The sequence below is a fragment of the Saimiri boliviensis genome, chromosome 11 (assembly GCF_048565385.1).
Source record: "Saimiri boliviensis isolate mSaiBol1 chromosome 11, mSaiBol1.pri, whole genome shotgun sequence".
In the NCBI taxonomy this organism is placed as follows: domain Eukaryota; kingdom Metazoa; phylum Chordata; class Mammalia; order Primates; family Cebidae; genus Saimiri; species Saimiri boliviensis.
Genome location: NC_133459.1, coordinates 22,315,180 through 22,341,770, shown reverse-complemented (window position 1 = coordinate 22,341,770; position 26,591 = coordinate 22,315,180). Strand labels below are relative to the sequence as shown.

At 48.9% G+C, this 26,591-nt stretch overlaps 1 protein-coding gene across 2 annotated transcripts in view; it reads left to right on the top strand.

Moving 5' to 3' along the window:
* The window catches only part of MYOM3 (myomesin 3), a 63,462-nt gene extending 47,174 nt beyond the window's left edge, over positions 1-16,288 (top strand). For both annotated transcript variants that reach the window (XM_003934858.4, XM_074380286.1), the window contains exons 26-37: positions 1,561-1,705; positions 1,882-1,941; positions 3,347-3,414; positions 4,429-4,539; positions 6,374-6,461; positions 7,003-7,041; positions 7,303-7,411; positions 8,655-8,818; positions 9,426-9,462; positions 9,653-9,675; positions 12,140-12,195; positions 14,439-16,288. In XM_003934858.4, the coding sequence (XP_003934907.3) occupies positions 1,561-1,705; positions 1,882-1,941; positions 3,347-3,414; positions 4,429-4,539; positions 6,374-6,461; positions 7,003-7,041; positions 7,303-7,411; positions 8,655-8,818; positions 9,426-9,462; positions 9,653-9,675; positions 12,140-12,195; positions 14,439-14,702 (1,164 nt within the window). In that variant the 3' untranslated portion in view covers positions 14,703-16,288. The remainder of the gene's footprint in view (positions 1-1,560; positions 1,706-1,881; positions 1,942-3,346; positions 3,415-4,428; positions 4,540-6,373; positions 6,462-7,002; positions 7,042-7,302; positions 7,412-8,654; positions 8,819-9,425; positions 9,463-9,652; positions 9,676-12,139; positions 12,196-14,438) is intronic.
* Positions 16,289-26,591: the final 10,303 nt, after the last annotated feature.

The following is a 26,591-nucleotide window of genomic DNA, read 5'->3' as shown; positions in this document are numbered from 1 at the left end:
AATCTCATGAGAGATTCAAATTCATGATCCAATCTCACATTACTTGTGAATTTCATCTCCAAATGGCAAAGCAGCCATTAGAAAATGTGTGTTGTGGCCAGGTGGGGTGGCTCACACCTATAATCCCAGCACTTTGGGAGTCCGAGGCAGGTGGATCACCTGAGGTCAGGAGTTCAAGACCAACCTGGCCAACATGATGAAACCCCATCCCTACTAAAAGTACAAAAAAGGTGGTATGCACCTGTACTCCCAGCCAGTTAGGAGGCTGAGGCAGGAGAATCACTTGAACCTGGAAGGCAGATGTTGCAGTGAGCCAGGATCACGCCATTGCACTCCAGCCTGGGCGACAGGGTGAGACTGTCACAAAAAGAAAAGAAAAGAAAATGTGTGTTATATATATCAAAGGTCCAATGACAAAAAATAATAATATAGGCCCCCTTATAGAAAGGGGGCGCTAGTTCAGACGGGAGACTCATGTCCACCCCCTGTGGGTTATGTGATCGTGCCAGGTCTCTTCACCTGTCTTGTGCCTCTGTTTCTGCATCTGTGCAATGAGGCTGGTTGTCCCAGGATCAAAAGGTGAGAGTCAGAAAACTGATTTGAAAGTTCTGCATAAAGATTATGCAGTGGCCTTACCAAATGGTATAGGAAGTGTTACAAAGTCAGGACTCATTATATTCAGTGGTGGAAACATCAGTTGTCCCTATAGGAAAACAAAATTAGATCACTCCCCCAAATCATACATACAAATAAAGCCAGAGGAAGAAAGAACCTAGATGAGGATAATGAAACTTTAATAACTGTTAGAATATGGTAAAATGTAAATGAGCGTTAATTCTGGGTAGCAACTATAGGGCTATTTTTTTCCATTATCCTTTACACATGTTGATGGGATTTTTTTCCTATTTGAAAAAAAAAGCAGAAAATAAGTAGCTGGGCATGGTGGCTCATGCCTGTAATCCCAGCACTTTGGGAGGCCAAGGCAGGCAGATCACTTGAGGCCAGGAGTTCAAGACCAGCCTGGCCAACATGGTGAAACCCTGTCTCTACTAAAAATACAAAACTTAGCCAGGTGTGTTGGCATGTGCTTGTAGTACCAGCTACTTGGGAGACTGAGGCAGGAGAAGTGCTTGAACCCGGGAGGTAGAGGCTGCAGTGAGCCAAGATTGCGCAACTGCACTCCAGCCTGGGCAATGGAGTGAGACTTCACGATGGAGCAAGACTCCATCTCAAAAAAAGAAAATGCAAAATCATGGCACAGCAGGAGTTGGGGGCTTATGATTAAATTGTAACTGATTGCGCTACTGTACCCCAGCCTGAGCAACAGAGTGAGACGGTCTCAAAACAAACAACCAACAACAAAATTGTAGCTGATTCAAGCATCCAGGGACTGGGTGTGGGGGGAGCCACAGAGGGTTATCCAGCACCCCGCCCTAGTCTCTGAAGGCTGACAGCTCTGCACTTGCCACCCCAAGCCCACTACACCCTGATGTGTGCCCCACAACAACGTTCCCAGAACAGGGAAAGTGCAAAAAGGACTTTGGAATCTGTCCTTTTCAGAACCGCAAAATCAATTTTGAGCGAGAGAAGGGCCTGGTGGAAGTGATCATCCAGAACTTGTGTGAGGAGGACAAAGGGTCGTACACCGCTCAACTCCAAGACGGAAAAGCCAAAAACCAGATCACCTTGACACTGGTGGATGACGGTCAGCCCCGCCCCAGCCCGCACCGGCCCGTCCCGCACACCCGGCCTGCCCCGTGGCCCTGAACCCCCGGCTCTGCAGCCTGCTGGGCATACCCCTCACCTTCTGTCCATGCCATCTTCCCTCTCTGGACTCACACTCCTCTCGGCTCATGCCCGTTCCTCCCTTTGTGTTCACAGATTTTGACCAACTTCTGAGGAAGGCAGATGCTAAGAGAAGGGACTGGAAGAGAAAACAGGGTAAGAGCTGCTGGGGTGAAGTTCTTCCTCCTCCTCTTCTCCTCCTGCCCACCCGCGAAGCCGTTCAGATCCCGCTCCCCCAGTTCCCCGCCTTCCCCAGAAACAACGGGCACCCTGGGGCCCCCGAACCCCTCACAGGGTGCCCAGTCCCTGGGGCCCCCCTGAGCCTCTCCTGCTCTACAGGGCAGCCCCACCAGCCTACGGGACGGGGGGTGAGCTCCACCGAGGGTCCTTGTACAGAAGTGGAGGACAAAGAGGGGAGGGGGCTGGTCCCCCACCCCCTTACCCCACTCCCAGCTGGTCCCTCCACTCTGAGGGCCAGACCCGAAGCTACTGCTGAGCGCCAGCTGGGAGGGGCCCTCCTTCCTTCCCTTCATCCTCACTGGATCTTGGCCCAGCCAAATCCCTTGTTTTGTATTTTCTTGAGCCCTGACCCCTAACCCCAGGTTTCTAACTTTGTAACTTGCTTCTGATGTGGGTTTCTAACCTGTAATCCCACCTTCCCTATCCTGGGCTGACGGGTCTGCCCACCCCCCACCTCCCTCCATCCTGGGGGTCCTCGCACAAATCTGGGGAGGGGGTGCTAGGCTGACCCCATCATCCTCTCCCTCCAGGAGCCCCCAGCATGTCCTAACCTGTGCACGGGGGTGGGGGCACAGTTCCTGCCCTTCTCTCCCCACATGCCCCACTAAACCATCTGACAACATTAACGAATAAAATGGCGAAAATGTGAAAAAAAAAAAAAAAGGAAGTTCAAAATCCCTGGCCACTGGTTCATGCTAAAGATGCTGGACCAGGGGTTAATGGGACCCCCAGCCCTGCTGGGCCCCCAGGGGAAGTGCCCGCCATTCAGTCTAGTTCTGTCCCAGTGCCAGATCAAAACAGCTCTTGGCTAACCTGAAGGTGAGAGCCAAGCCCTCTTAAATTTTGCAACCTGAGGCCAGGTGCAGTGGCCCATGCCTGTAATCCCAGTACTTTGGGAGGCCGAGGCGGGCAGGTCACTTGAGGCCAGGAGTTTAAGACCAGCCTGATCAACATGGTGAAACCCCCTCTCTACAAAAAATACAAAAATTGGCCGGGCATGGTGGCACACCCCTGTAATCCCAGCTACACAAGAGGCTAAGACACGAGAATCCTTGAGCCCAGGAGGCGGAGGTTGCAATGAGCTGAGACTGTGCCATTACACTCCAGTCTGGGCAACAGAGTGAGACTGTGTCTCAAAAAAAAAAAAAAGAAAGAAAGAAATTTGCACCCTGAGCACCCCCCTGGCCTCAACCCTGTCCCAGCCCTGGCAGAGCAGCACTAAGGAGCCCATGGCCATTAGCTGCCCGCTCCCCCCACCACCACCTGGACACGAGTGGCACCTGGCTCTCTGACAATGGGCACATTTGTTTTGCACACACAGGCCCCTATTTTGAGCAGCCGTTGCAATGGAAGATCACGGAGGACTGCCAAGTGCAGCTGACATGCAAGGCAAGTCCTGCCCTTCCTCCTGCCCTGCCCCCAGGCCCAGTGCGGGGCGGGGTGGGGGCAACCTGTGGCTTGTCCCCCAAGCCCAGTGGCTGTCCCTGCCCACCCCTCCCCCTAAATTCCATACTCTGTGCTTGGCTGATCCCACACACAGGAAGTACCCCCAAAGAGACTACATTTAACCCCAAAAACAAACCCACCTTCCCAGCACCCATGGGATAGGATTAGTGTGAGATGGGCCAGCCTTGAACTAGATCCTAGTGGCGCCAGAAGGGGTTCCGAGGGGTCGTGGGATATGGGAGACTTCGAGGGTTTATATGTTGAAGAGTGTCCCTGTCCTTTTATTAGCAGCCTTTGCTCAGAGACTCACAGTATGATTTCATCGCCTCACAATCATCTGTGAGCTAGACATTATTATCTCCCCACTTTATAGATGAGAAAACAAACGGGGAAATAGCTCAAGACCACACAGTAAGAGGTAGAGCCCAGGTCTGATCCAAGTCTATCTGACCCCAAAGCCTAAGGTCCTCCTTGGCACCCTCCAGTCCCTTTAGATAACTGGGGAAGGGGAGGGTGGGTGCTCTCCCAGAGCGTATTCATTCAGTAAACTCAGAGCATCTGTTACGTGCCACTCTGCAAGGTACTGAACATACAAAGATGAAGAAGTGGTTGGTCTCTGTGGGTCAAGGCAGGATCCTTGGGAAACAGCATGCCTCATGCGTGATCCAGAGAGGGGCAGGAAATTAATCGTGATGGGGGGTGACTACGGGGTGCTTCAAAAAAGGCTTCCTGGAGATGACATTTAACTGAGTCGATAAGAAGCGTATGGACATTTACAAGCAAAATAGAGTAGGCCAGGCATCAAGAGGCAAAGGGAAAATTCTTAGCCAGAATCCAGCAGAGGAGACACGGTATGTGAAAAGAATCGGCCGAGATGCCCGAAAGGGTACACAGGTGTGTTTTTACTCAAAAAGAGAGCAAGCCTGACAGAGTCTCCTCACTCCCCACCTTCCCCAGGTGACCAACACCAAGAAGGAGACTCGCTTTCAGTGGTTCTTCCAGAGGGCAGAGATGCCAGATGGTCAGTATGACCCAGAGACGGGAACGGGACTTCTCTGCATTGAAGAGGCAAGTGTGGCTCCAGCTTCAGGGCTTACCTTCTCCTTCGGCTGCGAGCCAGGGAAGGCCGAGAGCTCTGGGCTGGGAGTCAGAAGCAGGGCCGAGGCTCGGTTGATGCAAGTGAGGCCCTGAGCACAAAATTTAAGGGGCACCAAAAAACTCAGTGATCAAGGTAAATAATATTGTATGCAACATTCTTTTAAAAAATCAAAATTAATGCAAAAACCTATGTTTAAACTTTTCAGTTTTTTTTTTTTTTTTAAGATGGAGTCTTGCTCTGTTGCCCAGGCTAGAGTGCAGTGGCACGATCTCAGCTCACTGCAACCTCCGTCTCCCAGATTCAAGCAATTCTCCTGCCTCGGCCTCCTGAGTAGCAGGCACATGCCACCACGTCCAGCTAGTTTTTGCATTTTTAATAGAGACGGGGTTTCACCTTGTTGGCCAGGATGCTCTCCATCTGTTGGCCTCATGATCTACCCGGCTCAGCCTCCCTAAGTGCTGGGATTTCAGGTGTGAGCCACCGTACCCGGCCAAAAACCCTAAATGTTCAATAGAGACAGAATCAGTATTACTGATTTTCTTCTTTAGCTCCATTACTGACCCTGCCAATGACTGTGCAGGCTTGAGGGCCTGTAGCACAAAGGCAGGGCAAGGATGAGGCTTTAAGTTTACAGATGAGTAAACTGAGGCTCAGAGGATTTCAGTACAAAGACACAAGCCTAGAGGGTGGGGTCAGAAGCCACTCCAGTCACCCACTCTGGATTTGGCTGAGACCTTGGAGCCTTCATGGGTTGGCGAGACATAAGAAAGGACTTCAGGGCTCAGTACCTCAATCCTCAGGTTAAAAGCTGCCTCTGTCTTGGACCCTGCCCCAAACCCACTGTGTAGAGATGGTCCCGGTAGGAAGTATTGAGAGATGAGTGGCCAGGTGCAGTGGCGTACACCTGTAATCCCAGCACTTTGGGAGGCTGAGGCGGGTAGATCACGAGGTCAGGAGTTCAAGACCCGCCTGACCAATATGGTGAAACCCCTTCTCTACTAAAAATACAGAAAAAAAAAAAAAAATTAGCCAGGTGTGGTGGCATGCACCTGTAGTCCCAGCTACTCGGGAGGCTGAGGCAGGAGAATCACTTGAATCTGGGAGGCAGAGGTTGCAGTGAGTTGAGATCATGCCACTCCACTCCAGCCTGGGAGACAGAACAAGACTCTGTCTCAAAAAAAAGAAAAGAGAGAGAGAAATGAGGGGCTGGGAAGACAAATATTACTCCCAGGCCTCAAGGAAGCTGCTGTGTAATGAGAGGTCACTTCTGATCTCTGGACCTTGCCTTGAAAGCACAACTCAAGTTCTTGCTTTGCTGAGATTGAGACTTAATTTGGGGCTGACAAACACGGGTCAAAAGGACCCCCTTGTCCTAGGCAAGAGAAAACCTGCTTCCTCCTTGGGAGCTGCAGGCGGTAGGGGTCCCTCCATCCAGGAGCCACCAGGGAGCCAAAGCCGTGCCAGGTCAGACAAGCTCCCAAAGTGAGGCTCACTGTAGTGCTCAGAGAAGCTGCCTGTGAATGCACACGAAGGTGTCTAGTTCGACACTCAGCATCTCCTACTCCACCCCTTCCCCAGGCCCAGACAAACCCCAAGCTAGGAATCCAAGGGCTCTGGAGCTGAAAGGAGCCTTAGAGATCACCCAGCCCAGATGAGTAAACGGAGGCCCCGGGAGGAGAAGGGTCTTACCTGAGGTCATGCAGACAGCTAGGGGCACGCCTGGAGCCCAGGCCTCCTGATATGGTATCTATCTCTCCTTCTGGAGCCCATGCTGACAGCACCATCGCTCATCTTTCTTTCCAGTTGTCCAAAAAGGACAAGGGGATTTACAGAGCGATGGTTTCTGACGATCGAGGGGAAGACGACACTATATTGGACCTCACGGGTGACGGTAGGAGCTGGTGCTGGGTCAGGGGCTGCAGAGGGAGTGCAGTGGAGCAGACTGTGGTGTGATCTGTGCAGTAAGATTTATGGGATCCCCATGTCACTTGGGGAAATTAAGGCACAAAGAGATTAAGTGACTTGCCCAAGTTTCCTGAGCTAGTCAGTGGCAGGAACCAGGTCTGTGTAACTCTGATGCCTGTGTTCACCACAGTATATCACAGTGAGCCCAGGCTTGGAGACCTGAAGCCTGAGTTCACTCCTCCGTCCCACAGCAGGCCCAGGCTCCTCATCAGGCTGATCGGCTTAGCCTGCAAAAATCTGTCAGGTGTGCATGTTTGTCCTCCACACCTAGTGCCCTTCTCCCCACCCCACTTCCAAGTACCCTGAACCTTCCTATCCCCAAGCCATGACAGTCATCCTTCAGAGGTCCCTGTCCACCCCTAGAGCAGCTCATGGACTCCACCAGCCTTTTCCAAGGATGTCCCCACTCTTAGCACATCCCTAGGGGAGCCCTCTGCCAACTCACCCTTCTCTCTGTCTTCCTCCAGCCCTGGATGCCATCTTCACCGAGCTGGGCAGGATTGGTGGTAAGTAGCCTGCCTCTGTGCCCAGCCCTGCCCTGATGCCCAGCAGCCTCCAAGCAGCCTAACACCCGCCTTGGCTATCGGGAGTGGGTTTAGTTTCCAACCTCAAACATTGAGGAGAAAATCCTGCCTCTTCACAGCCCTACATCCCTCCCGACACATAGCACCTGCCCCTCCCCAAGAGCAGAGGCAGACAAGCTGGTCCCAAAATGTGATGCCCAAATGGACTCAGGGAAGACTCACCCTTCTCTTCTGTCTCCCCAGCCCTCTCTGCAACGCCACTGAAAATCCAGGGGACTGAGGAAGGGATCCGGATCTTCAGCAAGGTCAAGTACTACAACGTGGAGTACATGAAAACCACGTGGTTCCACAAGTAGGTCCGCCTTACCCCAGAGCCCCAGTCAGGCAGGAAAGGTTTCCGCACCTGCCCCACAGGGTTCCCATCCCTTCTCCCTGCCCGGTCCTCCAAGCAAAGCCCAGTCCAGGGGGTTGGCAGACAGGGTCTCTCACTGGTCCTGCTATCTACAGAGGAGTTGAGGATAGAGATGAGCAGTGGGAAGAGGGGAAAGGCTTTGCCGAGATCCCCCAGGGAAGATGGGAACCTTGCTGGGACAACGTGTTTCTGGAAACTCTATGGCTACAGCAGGGCCAGTCTCCGAGCAGCATCTGGGGGAGAAAGGATGAAGGGACAAAGAAGGGGCAAGTGGTCAGGCAGGTCGGGGCGCCTTTGTGGGCCTCTGCAGCCTTAGCAAGCTTGGTCAGCCAGGCTTAGGAGAAACATGCAGGAGAAGGATGTGTGGGGCTGATCTCTCACTGAGGGTCAGGGCTTGACGGCAGGATAGACGAGGTGCCTACCGAGACTCAGCCACTCTCTGAGAGACGCCAGATAATTCGGCAGCAGAGTTTTCCCGGTGCTTTTTATCATGGGCATGCCTCAGCCTTGTGGAGCAGACATTACTACACCCATTCTATGGAGAAGGCAAGACTGATTTGGTCAAGGCTGTCAAATGAGTGAGAGCCAAGGACACATGGAATTTCAGGACAATAGGTTCCTTCCCCAGCCAGAGTTTCTGAGCCCTGGGACTAAGCACAGAGGTGTCACCTCTGCAACACAACACTGGAGACAGAGGACAGTGTCTCTAGGAATGAAATTTAAGTAAAGAAGGGGAGAAGTCTCACCTTATATGGTTTCTAAAGGTTAGAGGAGAATGCTTGCGGGAGGAAAGCCTGGGAGGGTTAAAAGGAGGAGAATAAAGAGGTGAGGAACTGGCTCCTGAGAGTGAGAGAAGTGGCAGCCACTTACCCTGAAGCATCATTTCCTTAGGGTCCCTGCCTACGGTACACATCACACATGCAGACTCAGCACCCACACATAATTGTCATGCCACAAGAACTGATGAATGAATGAATGAATGAATGAATGAAGTACTGAATGATGAATGGAAGGTTGAATAATGAGTGAGAAAGTGAATAGACATTTATCCAGTGCCTCATTAATGGCCACCACCCACAGCCCATGGATCTCGAAACAAAACCACGGGTGAGGATTTTGGGGCAGGGGTGTCTGTTGACCTGCAGACAGGCAGCCTTAACTATAGCTCTGCCCTCATATTCAGAGACAGACGCCTGGAGAGTGGTGATCGCATAAGGGTGGGCACCACCCTGGATGAGATCTGGCTTCACATCCTGGATCCCAAAGACTCAGACAAGGGCAAATACACTCTGGAAATAGCTGCAGGGAAGGAAGCCCGGCAGCTCTCGACGGATCTCTCAGGGCAAGGTGAGCCATCCATGTATGTCTGCAGAGAAACCTGCTTAGAAAATCCCGTGGTTAGGCCGGGCACAGCGGCTCACACCTGTAATCCCAGCACTTTGGGAGGCTGAAGTGGGAGGATCGCTTGAGTTCTGGAGTTTGAGACAAGCCGGGGAAACATCTCTACAAAAAATAAAAATAATTTATCATGGTGACACGTGCCTATATTCCCAGCTACTCGGGAGGCTGAAGTGGGAGGATTGCTTGCGCTCAGGAGATAGCGGCTCCAATGAGCTGAGATCACCCACTGCACTCCAGCCTGGGCAACAGAGTGAGACCTTGTCTCAAAAAATAAAAGAACAGTAACAAAGATTACTCTGGGATAGGTGTTAAGAAAAGAAAGTTTTTTTGTTTTTTTTTTTTTGACTAAATAAAAAGAAAAAAGAAAATCCCATGGTCTTTTGAGGTGACGACTACCTTCCCACCCAATCCGGGCAGTCAACCAAAGGAACATCGGAATGAGGAAGAGAGTGGAAGACAGTCAGGGATAAGCTCTGCTCCCGGGGTCACCCTGTCCCCACCATCGGACAGCAGAGGCCCTGATGTCCCCCTTTCTCCTCTGTTCTTCTTACAGCTTTTGATGATGCCATGGCTGAACACCAGAGACTGAAGTAAGTTTCCTCCACATTTCTCAGTATGAATTACAGGACCCTCCAGGGTGTGGTATGAACTAGGCTCAGGACCCCTTCCTGGGAGCCCCAGCCAGCTCCACCTTTCCCTCATCACCCCTCACCTCCACATGGGCAGGACTGTCCTTTAGCAAGTGGAATTTCACATCTTGTTCTCATTTCTGTCTTTCAGAGCCTTGGCCATCATCGAGAAGAGTAAGTCTGCCGATATTTCTGTTGTTTTTCTTTCTGAATTTGGGGCACATTTCCTGGAAGCTTAAGGCTCTCGGTGGGACCGCTGAGGGCCTCATTCTGCAGTGGGGTCTGTGGGGCTCTAGGGTCTTACAGAGCTGCAGGGGAGACCTGGGCAGGACAGATACAGAGTCCGAGGACACCTGGGATTGTGTTGTGGAAGCGCCCAGCACGAGCCTGGTCCTTGCAGGCACATGGACTACATTGGGGGGACCCGAAAGGAGGGGACAGACAGGAATGAGGCTGGGCAGGCCTTCCCTAGTGATCTGTGGGGACAGGGTGACTTTAAAGCTGAAGAGTCATCGCTTTCTGCCCACAATTGCATCATACTTCATAGCTGAACAGCTGTGGCTCTCAAGGCATGGGAGCCTCACTGAATCCAGGATGAAGCCCCAAACCCAGAGGCACATGGCACCACCAAACCCAAAGCCTCAGGGCCACCAGGGGAGCCACCACCAAGTCCACGAGCTCAAGCTTGTCCCATTCATCAGCTCCTACAACCCAAGCCAGTTCTAAGTGGCCCAATGGTAGGAGTGTGGCTGTCCGTTCTCACTCCCCAGCAGATGAGGAGGAGGGATTCCAGTGAGGGAAAGACCCGGGCAGGCAACAGAGCACAGATGCGGCCATAGAAGGAGACTGCACAGCTCCAAGAACAGACAAGAAAACTCGCACGGCCAGCCTGAGGCCACTTGTGGGAGGGGGAATTTGCTCTGCATGGCATCATTGTGCCTGAGTGTCTCCACTTGACAGCAAGTGCAGGCCTCAGGCTCATAGATGTTACCGGGAAGGGGCAGTTGAGGGTGTAAGTGGCCATGGAGTAAGAAGCTCCTGCAGGGGACTGGGGGCGCCTTGGTGGAGGCAGCACAGCCCAAGACCAGCTCAGCCTCAGGCCAGGAGGAGGCTCTTGTATCATAAATCTAATCATTTACCCAGTGACAATATCCCTGTCCCTCCTGGAATGCCACATCCTGAACAGGAGCCCCATCCAGGACCCTAATAGAAGAAAGCTGAATTCACCAATACTGGGTTGCTGGGGTGTGTGGAATCAGAGCAGAGGGAAATGATTATTTCGCCCAGCTGTGGAGGGCTGGTGATACTTTCTGCCCAACACTGCATCCATCTGTGGGGCCTTCCCCACCCCAGCCAGGGTCCCACTCCCCTTTTACCCACTGGAAAGGCACCACCCGCGGCGGGCTCTTTACACATCCCTGATCCCTGGTCCAGGCCATGCTGACCACTCCTCCTATTCCCTCAGCTTCCCCTAAGTAGACTGGTTTTCTGCTTAGTGATTGACAGCCACACTCTTCCTGCCCACCCACAATGGCCACAAGGTCCTTTGCTTGATCAGATTCAAAGTGTCCCAAAAGCTTCTGTCTGGCTTTCTCTGACCCCTCTTGGTTCTCTCCCTAAGCTTGTTGGTCACGCCCATTGTGTGGATTTTGCCAGTTGAAGTCCCAGAGTAGTCCCATTTACCTTCTTCCTGGCTCTTGAGGGCAGGGGTATTGCATGGTCTCCTCCAGGTATCACCAATCATAGCAGAGGACCTCAGATCAGTAACAGAAACACTTTATGTCCCATATCTTCTACTTAGGAATACGAGGAAGTGTGTAATATAGTTCTAGAGGTTTCTACCCAAGGCCAGGTATGGCAGCTCATGCCTGTAATCCTAGCAGTTTGGGAGGCCAAGGCAGGAGGACTGCTGGAGCCAGGAGTTCAAGACCAGCCTGGGCAACATGGAAAAACCCCATCTCTACAAAAAATACGAATATTAGCTGGCATGTGGCACATGCCTGTAGTCCCAGCTGCTCAGGAGGCTGAGGAGGGAGGATCGCTTGAGCCCAGAAGGCAGTTTGCAGTGAGCTGAGGTTGTACTGCTACACTCCACCCTGAGCAACAGAGTGAGACCCTGTCTCAAAAAATTAATTTTGAAAAAATAAAATAAAAAAAGATTTCTATCCAAAATGATGAAAATGGAAAAAAGAGGCTGGACGCGGTGGCTCAAGCCTGTAATCCCAGCACTTCGGGAGGCCGAGGCGGGTAGATCACGAGGTCAAGAGATCGAGACTATCCTGGTCAACATGGTGAAACCCAGTCTCTACTAAAAAAAAATACAAAAAAAATTAGCTGGGCATGGTGGCGCGTGCCTGTAATCCCAGCTACTCAGGAGGCTGAGGCAGGAGAATTGCCTGAACCCAGGAGGCAGAGATTGCGGTGAGCCGAGATTGCACCATTGCACTCCAGCCTGGGTAACAAGAGAGAAACTCCATCTCAAAAATAAAAATAAATAAATAAATAAATAATAAAAATAGAAAAAAGAAAAAGAAATAAAAGAAGACTTGCTTAAAAATAAACCCTCAACTCTATGAAACTTCTGGGAAGCAGCTGGCAGAAAAAGATTCACTGCTGGGGTCTCTCATTTCCCTTTCAGATCGTGCCAAAGTGGTGAGGGGTCTGCCGGATGTGGCCACAATCATGGAAGATAAGGTACTGACCCTTCCCTGCCCACAGCCAGCAGCCCCCTGCTGTGTTTCCTCATGCGCCCATCACAGACCACGAAACAATGCAGTGCTATGGATTAGAAGCCAAAGCGTGGCTAAGTGACCACACCTCAGTGATTACATGTGGTACAAAGGAAAGCCATTGGGCCTGGTGTCCACCCTCAGTGGGTACTTGACCCAGTTCTATCTCCATCTGTCTAGACAGCCCTGGGCATCATAGACTTTTGCCTGTGAACTTTTCAGCACCCATAGGAAATGTCTACTGCATGATCCCTAAAAGCCCACCTAGGACCGAACTTATTTATGCAACGCTAGTGTTTCTGAAAACAATTGCTGACATTTTTGTGGTGCTTCCTTTGTGCCAGGCACGATTCCATGTATGTTACCTATTTTAGCTTATTTACCATCAAGGCAATCACATGAAATAGGGTTTTATGGCGGCAGGGCGCAGTGGCTCATTCCTGTAATCCCAACATTTTGGGAGGCTAAGGCAGTCAGACCACCTGAGGTCAAGAGTTCAAGACCAGCCTGACCAATATGATGAAACCCTTTCTCTACTAAAAATACAAAAATTAGCCAGGCGTGGTGGCACGCCCTGTAATCCTAGCTACTCGGGAGGCTGACAGGTGAATCTCCTGAACCCAGAAGGTGGAGGTTGCAATAAGCCAAGATCACGCCATTGCACTCCAGCCTGGGCAATAAGAGCGAAATTCCATCTTTAAAAAAAAAATGAAAGAAATAGAGTTATATTTATTACTAATCACACTTTATAGCTGAGGAAACCCAGAGTCCCTTAACCCAGGTTGAGGAACATAAGGTCACACAGCTTGAAGGGGCAGAGCTGAGATTCACACCCAGACAGCTGAACTCCAGAGCCTGTATGTTTAATTATTATATTACAGTGCTCTGCATTAGAGCTTGTTTGTTCAATAATTTTCTATTTTAATTCATAAATCTATGTACTAAAGCAATATAATCTTACTTGCACAGTAAAATCACAGTGACATGTATATCTTAAAAAGCAATAAAACACGCCGGGTGCGGTGGCTCAAGCCTGTAATCCCAGCACTTTGGGAGGCCGAGGCGGGTGGATCACGAGGTCGAGAGATCGAGACCATCCTGGTCAACATGGTGAAACCCCGTCTCTACTAAAAGTGCAAAAAATTAGCTGGGCATGGTGGCGCGTGCCTGTAATCCCAGCTACTCAGGAGGCTGAGGCAGGAGAATTGCCTGAGCCCAGGAGGCGGGGGTTGCGGTGAGCCGAGATCACGCCATTGCACTCCAGCCTGGGTAATAAGAGCGAAACTCCGTCTCAAAAAAAAAAAAAAAAAAAAAAGCAATAAAACAAAGTGAAGGCCATTTTAGGGCTGATAATTGCTAGAGTAATCAGGTCTGAGATTCTAACTGTAAGTATTCCTGTAGAAAGGATGAAGATGGCTAGGAGCAGTGGCTCACGCCTGTAATCCCAAAACTTTGGAAGGCCAAGGCAGGCAGATCACTTGAGGTCAAGAGTTCAAGACCAGCCTGGCCAACATAGTGAAACTCTGTCTCTACTAAGAATACAAAAATTAACCAGGCGCAGTGGCATGTGTCTCTAATCTCAGCTGCTCGGGAGGATAAGGCCCAAGAATCTCCTGATCCTGAGAGGTGGAGGTTGCAGTGAGCTGAGATCGCGCCACTGCACTCCAGCCTGGGTGACGGAGCGAAACTCCATTTCAAACAAATAAAATAAAAGTTTGAGGATGCAGGATGTGGGGTTAAAATAAAATCTCTCCCCTCTATAAATTACAATAAAACACATTTACTGTCTGGGCGCGGTGGCTCAAGCCTGTAATCCCAGCACTTGGGGAGGCCGAGGCGGGTGGATCATGAGGTCAAGAGATCGAGACCATCCTGGTCAACATGGTGAAACCCCGTCTCTACTAAAAATACAAAAAAAATTAGCTGGGCATGGTGGTGCATGTCTGTAATCCCAGCTACTTAGGAGGCTGAGGCAGGAGAATTGCCTGAACCCAGGAGGCGGAGGTTGCGGTGAGCTGAGATCGCGCCATTGCACTCCAGCCTGGGTAACAAGAGTGAAACTCCGTCTCAAAAAAAAAAAAAAAAAACACATTTATTAAATTATCACAGGGAGCAACCTAAACTGGGACCTCTCTGGGGGCATGAAAGTGAATGCCAAGTTCAAGTTACAAGGAAGTGAGACTATTCTCTTCCTGCCTTTTCAAACAGACCCTGTGCTTGACTTGCGTCATCTCAGGAGACCCCACGCCTGAAATCTCTTGGCTGAAGAATGACCAGCCTGTCACCTTCCTTGACCGATACCACATGGAAGTGAGGGGCACGGAGGTCACCATCACCATTGAGAAGGTCAACAGTGATGACAGCGGCCGCTACGGTGTTTTCGTCAAGAACAAGTATGGCTCTGAAACGGGCCAGGTCACCATCAGTGTGTTCAAGCACGGAGATGAGCCCAAGGAGTTGAAGAGCATGTGAAGCGTGTGTCTGGGCACAGTCTCAGTCTAGTCTGCATGGACCAGTAGGGACAACCAGTGGGTCACAGCCTGGCACAGGCTACAGGGGTGGGGCAGAAAGAAAGGGGACAAGATAGAACCCAGGATGTGAGGGTAGGGGTGGAGCGGATGCACAAAGCGATGAAGCAAAAATCCTTCTGGGGTCCTGAGAGGCCTCCAGGAGAGCCGATGAACCCTGGAACCAGAATAGAAGACCCGGCTTCACTAGTGCTATCTACCGGTATTGGCATCTAATACGTAGAGATCAGGGCCAGGTGTGGTGGCGCACGCCTGTAATTCCAGCACTTTGGGAGGCTGAGGCAGTGGATCACGAGTCAGGAGTTCAAGGCCAGCCTGGCCAACATGGTGAAACCCCACCTCTATTAAAAAAATTTTTTTTTTAATTTTAAAAAGTAGAGATCAGGTACTAAACACTAAAGACTAATCAGATACTAAACACAGCTCACTGCAACCTCTACCTCAAACACTAAACTCTAAACACTGTAGCTCCCACCACATAGAATTATCCCAACCCAGATGTCAAAAGTGCCAAGGGTCATGAGCCCTGCCACATACTGATACACACCCCTCTTTTAGTATACCATAGTTTCAATTCACATAAGTTCAATAGACATTTATCTGAAGTCTAGCATGTGGCAGGCTGAGGATGGAACTGGGAATACAAAGGTAACTGATAAGCAGGCTCTACTTGCAAAGAGGGCTTAGTCCAGTAGGAGAAACAGACCTGGGTGCAAACAATTCCAGGACAGGGCAGGACATGATAAAGTGTGTTCAAGGAAAGTGCCACCAGTGGTCCAAGGAGGGAGACAGAGGGTCGTCCCAGCAGGGGGACGTAGGGCTTTTAAAATATCTTCATCCAGGCCAGGCAAGGTGGCTCACATATGTAATCTCAGCACTTTGGGAGGCTTAGACGGTGGATCACCTGAGGTCAGGAGTTCGAGACCAGCCTGGCCAACATGGCAAAACCCTGTCTCTACTAAAAACACAAAAATTAGCCAGGGGTGGTGGCAGGCTCCTATAATCCCAGCTATTCAGGAGGCCAAGGCAGGAGAATCCCTTGAACCTGGGAGGCAGAGGCTGCAGTGAACCAAGATTGCATCACTGCACGCCAGCCTGGATGATAAAGTGAGACTCCATCTCAAAAAAAAAAAAAAAAAGAAAAAAGAAAAAAACCACACACCTTCAATCAATTAGCAAAATTGGTGTTGGGCCCTGAAAAATTAGTCCAATTTTGTGGTGGTAATGGGGAAAGGACATCTCAGGAGCAGGGTTTGGTGGGAGCAAAGGGAAGGAGGAGGCTGAGGCTGCCCAGGTGGCCTTGGATACCAGGCTCGGAGCTGGTAACCTCCAGGGCTTCCAGCGCGGGGCCTCTGCCTGGTGTGACAGATACCGGCTGGTCTCACTTGATGGATCTCAGTAGTGAGCTGGGCGTGTCTCTGCCTCTCAACTTCTTTTTAAAAATTAGATGGGGAGGGTTCATAAAATTATAGATGTTTGTTGTAAAATTTTGGAAAACCCTGGAAATTACAGATGAGAAAATAAACATAACCTACACTCCCAACACCAGGAAGTAACACCTCCTCTGATTTCTGAAATGGCTTCTGAACTGAAGGATAAGTGAATCACCCCTACAGCCCCAACCTCTGCACATATCAAGGCGTGGTGGGTAACATATCCCGCAGCAGCTCACCTTCCAGGCTGCGTGGTGCAGGCAGGCGATGTGTTTGATGAGCCCTCTGCAGGGAGCAGCGGGGATCAGGGTCACCTGACAGGAGCTGGGGCTTCACGCAGATCACGGAGGCAAACGATGCTGGTTCCAAGCACCCCTCTAGCACCCACTAGCTGTGTGACCTTGCACAATACTCTTGCTTTTTCTGGGTCTCGGTTTCCCATCTGTAAAACCAGCAGGCTGGAAGGTCATTTTGAGGGCCCTTCCAATGGACACAAATTTTTTGTTTTGTTTCGTTTTGTTCTTTGAGACAAGGCCTGGCTCAATTGCCCAGCTTGGAGTGCAGTGGCACCATCCTCGCTCACTGCAACCTCTGCCTCCCAGGCTCAAGCGATCCTCCCACCTCGATCTCCTGAGTATCAGAGACTACACGCCACCGTGCCTGGCTATGCTTTGTATTTTTTGTAGATACGGAGTTTCACCGTTACCCAGGCTGGTCTCAAACTCATGAGTTCAAGCAATCCACCTGCCTTGGCCTCCCAAAGTGCTGGGATTACAGGCGTTAGCTACCTTGCCCAGCCAGATCATTTTACTACTTCCCAGAACTCCATTCTCTTTTGCTTTTCTCTTCCTATGAATATGTAGTAAACAAAAAGACACCATCCTATCCATCCTCCCACTCTTCTACTCCCAACATCAGAGGAAGGTCTTGGCTGCTTTGGTGTGCCAGTGAGAAAATGTCACAAATTTCAATGAAATAGGATGACCTGTTGGTCTTGGTGGAACATGACGTGAGCATCCCTGTTGGTGCAAGTTGCACTTACACTCTAAGAAGCTGCAAGCTGCACTTCATGGGGCTGGAGATGCCATGAGTTTTGTGATTGCTGATAAGCCAGTTTGGGGGCAGAAGCCAGTCCCTGGTCTGGTGCATTAGAGTCCTCAACATATGAATCACAATTTTATTTATTTATTTTTTTGAGACGGAGTCTCATTCTGTCGCCAGGCTGGAGTGCAGTGGCGTGATCTCAGCTCACTGCAAACTCGCCCTCAAGTGATCCTCCTGCCTCAGCCTCCTGAGTGGCTAGGACTGCAGGTTCCGCCACTACGCTCAGCTATTTTTTTTTTTTTTTTTTGTATTTTTAGTAGAGACAGAGTTTCACCATGTTGGCCAGGATAGTGTCCATCTGTTGACCTCATGATTCACCCGTCTTGGCCTCCACACCCAGCTGAATCATGACTTTTTGAAATTCTTGACGTGGCTGGGCGTGGTGGCTCATGCCTGTAATCCCAGCGCTTTGGGAGGCCGAGGCGACAGGATTACTTTAGCCTAGGAGTTCAAGACCAGCTTGGGCAGCATGGCGAGACTCTGTCTCTACAAATAGTAAAGAAAAACTAGCCAGGCGTGGTGGCATGTGCCTGTGGTCCCAGACACATGGGAAGCTGAGGTGGGAGTATTGCTTGGGCCCAGGAGGTTGAGGCTGCAGTGAGTCGTGATGGCACCACTAAACTTCCAGCCTGGGCAGCAGAGTGAGACTCCATTTCAAAAATGTAAGTCAATCAATCAATCAATCCTGGCCTAATAATTCCAGGACGCTTGGCGTATCTCAGTCTAGTTTTAATGTTTGATCTTTCTCTTCTGTGTGTTTTACCTTTCAGCATGCCTTGTAACTCCTTGTTAAAAGGCAGGCACAGCATAAAAAGGAAAGGCTGTAAATGGGCTTTAGTGACATGGCAGTGAGGTGTGCGGGAGGAGAAGCATTCTAGAGTCTATGACCAGGTCTCGGCAAACGCTCTATGTGAATGTGTCCCCCAGAGTTCATGTGTCAGAACCTAATCCCCAGTGCAACAGTGTTGAGAGGCGGGGCCTTAGAAGACGTGATGAAGTCATGAGGGCTCTGCCTTCAAGATTGAATTTTGTTGTTGTTGTTGTTTTATCTTGCTCTGTTGCCCAGGCTGGAGTGCAGTGGCACCATCTCGGCTCACTGCAACCTCCACCTCCCAGGTTCAAGCGATTCTCCTGCTTCAGCCTTCCAAGTAGCTGGGATTACAGGCACCTGCCACCACACCTCAATAATATTTGTAATTTTTAGTAGAGGTGGGGTTTCACCATGTTGGCCAGGCTGGTCTTGAATTCCTGATCTCAAGTGATCCACCCTCCTCGGCCTCCCAAGGTGCTAGAATTATAGGCATGAGCCACCATGCCCAGCCATTAATTAATTACTGATCCATAATGGATTATTATCATGGGTGTGAGTTAGTGATCTTAGGAATGGGTAAGCTATCATAGATCCTTGATAAAAGGATGAGTTTTTCCCCCTTCTCCCACACTCTGTCACCATGTGATGCCCTCTGCCACGTGGGGATGCAGCACAAAGACCCTTGCCAGATATGTTCCCTTAACCTGGGACTTCCCAGCCTCCAGAACTGTAATAATTAAATTTATTTACAAACATCCAGTCTGGGCCAGTTGTGGTAGTTCACACCTGTAATCCCAGCACTTTGGGAGGCTGAGGTGGGCAGATCACTTGAGGTCAAGAGTTTGAGACTAGCCTGGCCAGCATGGTGAAACCCAGTCTCCACTGAAAATACAAAAATTAGCCAGGCATGTAGGTGCACACCTGTCATCCCAGCTACTCGGGAGCCTAAGGCAAGAGAATTGCTTGAGCTTGAGAGGCAGAGAGGTTGCAGTGAGCCAAGATTGCACCATTGCACTCTGCACTCCAGCCTGGGTGACAGAGTGAGACGTGGTCTCAAAATAAATAAATAAATCACAGTCTGTGGTATTCTGTTATAGCAACACAACATGGATTAAGAGACACATATAGACTGGGCACGGTGGCTCACACCTGTAATCCCAGCACTTTGGGAGGCTAAGGAGGGCAGATCACCTGAGGTCGGGAGTTTGAGACCAGCCTGACTAACATGGAGAAATCCTGTCTCTACTAAAAATACAAAATTAGCCAGGCATCGTGGCACATACCTGTAACCCCAGCTACTCGGGAGACTGAGGCAGGAGAATTGCTTAAACCCGGGAAGTGGAGGTTGCAGTGAGCTGAGATCATGCCATTGCACTCCAGCCTGGGCCTCAAGAGCGAAACTTTGTCAAAAAAAAAAAAAAAAAAGACACATGTAATCCCAGCATTCTCAGAAACTTGCCATGGACATCCCAGCATGCTGGACTCACAGCTGGAGCCTAGGCAGGGCACACAGCTGGAAGGAAGTCTGGCCAGCCAGGCAGTTTCCCCTACACTCCTCCTCTACACCTCCTGGGTCACCTTTCGCATTCCAACCAGGATGCAGTCTTTCGCTGTTGGAAATAGATGCTTGGTGCCACAAAGAAAAATTAGTACTGGGACAAAAGATCTTTCAGCAACACAATTTTTATTTCCTGGACTGCAGGAAAGGTACTCTCACTAGCCATCTTGCCACGAGAGTACAAAGAACAAAGAGAATACACACAAATTTATTTCTTATGCATTTGGGGTTGTCCTTACTGCTGTGCCTAACCTCCGTTGGCTGGAGCCAGACCTCACAATCTAAACTAAAACTCGACTGGCAACAACTTAAAACTTTTCTAAATGGGTAAAAGCAATGGAGAGCTAGGGCATAACTGTGAGCACGTCCAGCACAGATATCTTGGTTTAAGTACAAGGACCTAGAATGTACTACGTGCCTGTATGCACAGCATGTCTAACAGCTACATAGGATAGGGCTTAACAAAGTTTTTAGCACACTTACGATTTAACAAGAAAGGAAACTTTAAAAAGGAACTTTTCTACTTCCCACATTGGCCTAAAGCATTAAAACCGTTAAACAGAGCACTACACACTGGGGTCTGTTGGAGGGAAATAGAGGAGGGACAGCGGGGGGGTGGGGAGTTGGAGGGGGATGGCATGGGGAGAAATGCCAGATATAGGTGAAGGGGAGGAAGGCAGCAAATCACACTGCCATGTGTGTACCTATGCAACAATCTTTTTTTTTTTTTTGAGATGGAGTTTCGCTCTTGTTACCCAGGCTGGAGTGCAATGGCGTGATCTTGGCTCACTGCAGCCTCCGCCTTCTGGGTTCAGGCAATTCTCCTGCCTCAGCCTCCCGAGTAGCTGGGATTACAGGCACGCGCCACCATGCCCAGCTAATTTTTTATATTTTTAGCAGAGACGGGGTTTCACCATGTTGACCAGGATGGTCTCGATCTCTTGACCTTGTGATCCACCTACCTCGGCCTCCCAAAGTGCTGGGATTACAGGCTTGAGCCGCCGCGCCTGGCCCACCTATGCAACAATCTTGCATGTTCTTCACATGTACCCCAAAACCTAAAATACAATTTAAAAAAAAAAAACCATTAAACAGAAGGGCACAGAAAGCAAGAAGGTGGACGGGAAATGACAGCCTGTGTAATAACTTACCCACTCAGCCTCAGCCATGGCTCTAGTGAGATGCTTTCCATACTTTAAAAATTCCAAATAACTTCAAGCAACTTGAGTGATATTTTCATGCCAAAAATAGTCTCAAAAGCAGCACTCCCTAGAAATCTCTAGCTGAGAGAGGCCAGATATTTGATTTTTGGCATTTGAGAAAAGTATTACTGCTGGAGCCGGAGTTTCAGTTAAGGGCAAAACGAATTGCATAGCCTGTGAGGAATGTGCCTCTTTTCGCCTGGGCCTCCAGAAATCCACGTGTGCTGGGATGATTTTTACGTCATCACTTCCTGTACTAGCAGATCTAAGGAAAGAAGAACGCAGGGCCACACAAAATCCCTTTTATTCCAATTATAGAAATGTTCATGGTGAAATGAGTCTTTGGGTTTGGTCTAAAATACTTTAGTCTACAAAAAAGTGGGAGGAGGGGAGATAAATGGAAAAGTTAGCAAAATAGTGATGCTCTTGAAGCTGGGTGATGGGTGCCTTGGAATTCACACTACCATTCTATGTATGAATATGTTTGGAATTTTTTCATAGTAAAAAAATTTTAGAGACCCCATGAGAAACAAATCTTCAACAGTCTTTTCATACAGGCATCATGCTTGTTATTTATATCCAGCAATTAGTCAAAGATACTAGATACAGGAGAGTGTGCACAGAGTTCCTCTCCCACAGGCAATTTACATAACCTGTTATTTTTCAGTTTCGCAAGTTAAAATGAATGGCTGCTCTACAAGAAATAATTATCAGGTAATGGCTGCAGTTTTCTTTTAGAAACTTACACATCCAAGGCACTCACTGACTCCACATTCATTCAACACACACCTTCTAGAGATTACTATGTCTCCAAAACCTACAAAATTAAAGCCTGGTACTATATTCTGAGATCCAGCTTCCTTTTACTCAATGTATGACTTGATTAACTTATTTAGCCTGTCTGCTTCTTATCTGTAAAAGCAAGGCTGCTATGAGAATTAGATGATCCAAGATGAGATTGTCTTGGGCTCATGGGAAAAAAAAAAAGAGAGAGAATTAGATGAGATGATGCTTGCTTGCCAAGTAACCAGCAGGGTACCTGATAGGAGCTAAACAAATGATAGATTTCCCCACCCACCCATTCCCTGGGGATGTCACAGTCGACTGGGAAAGACAGAGGTGTCAATCCAACCCCCACAGAATTCAACAGTTCCTTCCTTCTGCACAATTTAGACTGATGATAGTATGAACGCTTCCAGAAATGAAAGCCCACAACCTCACAAGGGATTTTTAAAGTAGTAGCTGTCATAGTTTTTCAACAACAGAAATTAGAAATGCTTGTTGCAGAAAAATTAGATGAGACAGAAAAGAAGAAAAAACACCCAGAAACCCACCAGCCAGAAAGCAGTACAGTGCAAATGAAATCACTTATCAACTAACCTAACAGATATTCCCAATTCCCCATTGCTACTTCCACTCCAGAGACTGGGACGTTAAACGCTCACTTTCCCAAGTTATCTTGTGGCTGGGGGTAGCCAAGGGACACAATTCTGATCAAAGAGAAATAAGCCAGCATCTGCTGGGGCACCTTGGTAGATTCTTGGTGTTCCTGATCAAATGGACAGAAACTGCAGGTACCATACAATTCCCCTTCTTCCTTCCTGACCCAAGTGTGGGTGTCCTGGAGCCGCGGCAGCCCTCACTTTTCTTTATGGCAACCCAACTATAAAGAAAAGAAAATCGCAGGCCAGGCACGGTGGCTCATACTGCAATCCCAGCACTTTGGGAGGCCAAGGAGGGTGGATCACAAGGTCAGGAGATCGAGACCAGCCTGTCCAGCATGGTGAAACCCCATCTCTACTTGAAATACAAAAATCCTCCAGGCATGGTGGCACATGCCTGTAATCCTAGCTACTCAGGAGGCTGAGGCAGAAGAATTGCTTGAACCATGAGGTGGAAGTTGCAGTGAGCAGAGATCAGGCCATTGCACTACAGCCTGGGCAACAGAGCAAGACTCCATCTCAGAAAAAAAAAAAAGAATCACAGCAGTCCAGCCCTGACATCTCCACACTGCTGCCATCAGACTCTCAACCACCCACCTCCAGGGTACAGGTTACCCATGAGAGAAAACTTTCTTTTTTAAATGACATTTCACTCTTGTCACCCAGGCTGGAGTGCAATGGTGTGAGCTCGGCTCACTGCAACCTCCACCTCCTGGGGTCAAGGATTCTCCTGCCTCAGCCTCCCAAATAGCTGGAATTACAAGCGTCTGCCACCATGCCTGGCTAATTTTTTGTATTTTTAGTAGAGACGGGATTTCACCATGTGAGGCAGGCTGGTCTTGAACCCCTGGTCTCAAGTCATCCACCTGCCTCAGCGTCCCAAAGTGCTGGGATTAGAGGTGTGAGCCACTGCACCCAGCCAATGAGAGAAAACTTTACCCCTCTATGTTAAGCCACTGTGAGTTAGGTTTTCTGTTCCTTGGTGCTGAAATCGTCCCCAACTCACACACCACATGTTAGCATGTTTGGTGTATTTCCTGCTAAGTTTAACAGAGTTGAAAAATCCTATGAACAATTGAACACTGGTTCTGTATATGCCATGACATCATAAGAACTTTCTCCCAGCCGGGCGCGGTGGCTCAAGCCTGTAATCCCAGCACTTTGGGAGGCCGAGGCGGGCGGATCACGAGGTCAAGAGATCGAGACCATCCTGGTCAACATGGTGAAACCCCGTCTCTACTAAAAATACAAAAAATTAGCTGGGCATGGTGGCGCGTGCCTGTAATCCCAGCTACTCGGGAGGCTGAGGCAGGAGAATTGCCTGAACCCAGGAGGCGGAGGTTGCGGTGAGCCAAGATCGCGCCATTGCACTCCAGCCTGGGAAACAAGAGCGAAACTCCGTCTCAAAAAAAAAAAAAAAAAAAAAAAAAAAGAACTTTCTCCCATCATTAAAACATTCCAAAACCCCATGTTAGTGTTTGTGTTGTAATTATGCATTATTTTCATATCTCTATAAATTATTTCAAATTTTTTCCCTGTAAAACTGGGATGATCATCCTTATATATAAATTTTGCCTGCAGCTCTGAAAACTTCTTTAGGATAGATTCTAGAAGGGGAATTACTAGGTCAAAGAGCACGAATTACTAAATTAAAAGCTATTCAACAGACTTACAGAGGCCAATAACCAGTGATGATACCTTGAGCCTTCCCCTTAAACACAGGTCACAAGTTAGTCAAACAAACACGATCAATTTATGTTAACACAAATTTTATTTATTTATTTATTTATTATTATTATTTTTCTTTTTTTTGAGACGGAGTTTCGCTCTTGTTACCCAGGCTGGAGTGCAATGGCGCGATCTCAGCTCACCGCAACCTCCGCGTCCTGGGTTCAGGCAATTCTCCTGCCTCAGCCTCCTGAGTAGCTGGGATTACAGGCACGCGCCACCGTGCCCAGCTAATTTTTTGCACTTTTAGTAGAGACGGGGTTTCACCATGTTGACCAGGATGGCCTCGATCTCTCGACCTCGTGATCCACCCGCCTCGGCCTCCCAAAGTGCTGGGATTACAGGCGTGAGCCACCGCGCCCGGCTTATTTATTATTTATTTAGACAGAGTTTTGGTCTTGTTGCCCGGGTGGAAGTGCAACGGCACGACAAAGATATCTCAGCTCACTGCAGCCTCCACCTTCCCCGTTCAAGTGATTCTCCTAACTTAGCCTCCTGGGATGACAGGTACCCACCACCAAGCCTGGCTAATTTTTGTATTTTTTTTTTTTTTTTTAGTAGAGACAGGGCTTCACCATGTTGGCCAGGCTGGTCTCAAACTCCTGACCTCAGGTGATCTGCCTTCCTCGGCCTCCCAAAGTGTTTGGATTACAGGCGTGAGCCACCACACTCAGCCTATATTTATTTATTTTTTCAGACAGAGTCTCACTCTGTCCCCCAGGCTGGAGTGCAGTGGTGCAATCTTGGCTCACTGCAGCTACCACCTCTTGGGACTCAGGCAATCCTCCCACCTCAGCCTCCTGGGAAGCTGGGACTACAGATTGTGCACCACCACGCCCAGCTTAATTTTTGTATTTTTTATAGACATGGGGTTTTGCCACATTGTTCAGGCTGGTCTGACTCCTGGGCTCAAGCGATCCACCTGCCTCGGCCTCCCAAATGCTGGGATTACAAGCTTGAGCCACCGCACTTGGCTACAAATCTGTGAGTAGTTCTTTTGCTCCAGGTACTATGCTAGGCACTGGCAATGCAGTGGTAAACAAAAAAAGACATGGATCCTGCCCACATCAGAAATGCCATTTATCAGATGTTTACCCAGAGAGATGGGGGTTGGGTTTTATTGGACCATAGCCAACTGATGAAAGGACAGGCTCACCATAAAGTTGAAAAGTGGAAACCAACTGAGAAAAATGCTTGTGGTTCATGTGGAAAATATAAGACTAACACACTTAATAATCAATTACAATCTAATCACATGGCGACTGGTATATAATCACCAACAATGATATTGCATGGCTGGGCATGGGGGCTTACACCTGTAATCCCAGCACTCTGGGAGGTGATCCCAGGAGTTCAAGATCAGCCTGGACAACACAGTGAGCCCCTGTTTCTACAAAAAAAATTTTTTTAATTAGCCAGGTGTGGTGGTGCATGTCTGTAGTTCCAGCTACTAAGGAGGCTGAGGTGAGAGGATCGCTGGAGCCCAGGAGGTTGAGGCTGCAGTGAGCCTTGATCACACCACTGCACTCCAGCCTGGGCAGCAGAGTGAGGTCCTGTCTAAAACATATATATATATATGGTTTCTGAGATAGAGTTTCCCTCTTGTCACCCAGGCTGGAGTGCAATTCGTGATAAAGATATCCCAGTTCTTTATCGTGGCTACAGTGAGCCATGATTGCACCACTGCACTCCAGGCTAGGCGACAGAACAAAATCCTGTCTCAAAAAAGCTATACATATATATATATATATATATATATATATATATACACACACACACACACACGTATATTGCTATATATATATGTATATATACATATAGTGAGAGAGAGCAAAAATTTTAGAAGCATGGGGGAAAAAATGGCTGGGCTCAGTGGCTCACGCTTATAATCCCAGCACTTTGGGAGGTCGAGGTGGGCAGATCACTTCAAGCCAGGAGTTCAAGACCAGCTTGACCAACATGGTGAAACTCCATCTCTACTAAAAATACAAAAATTAACCAGTTGTGGTGGTGTATGCCTGTAATCCCAGCTACTCAGGAGGCTGAGGCAGGAGAATTGCTTGAACTTAGGAGGCAGAGTTTGTAGTGAGCCAAGATTGTATCATTGCATGCCAGCCTGGGTGACAGAGAGGTGAAAAAAAAAAAGAAGAAGCAACATGGAAAAATTTTCAGGATAGGTTTTAAAAATCAAAAGACAGGTCAAGCACAGTGGCTGACATCTGTAATCCCAGCACTTTGGGAGGCTGAGGCAGGAGATCGCTTGAGCCCAGGAGTTTGAGACCAGTCTGGGCAACATAGTGAGACCCCATCTTAAGTTTTTTAAAGTAAATAAACATTTTTTAAAAAGAAAAGAAAAAAATTAAATTAAAAAATGAGAAATTCATCCTGTGTCATTTCCTTCTTCCAAGTGTTGACTCCTCTTCAGAATCTACCTGCTTTTATTTAATCACCAGTGCTTCTGATTTATTTTTCCCTGAGTTAATAGTTGGAATCTGCAGGGAGCTCAGTCTAGTTGGATCTTACTGTCACACCATGAGTGGAACTCCTCATTGGGC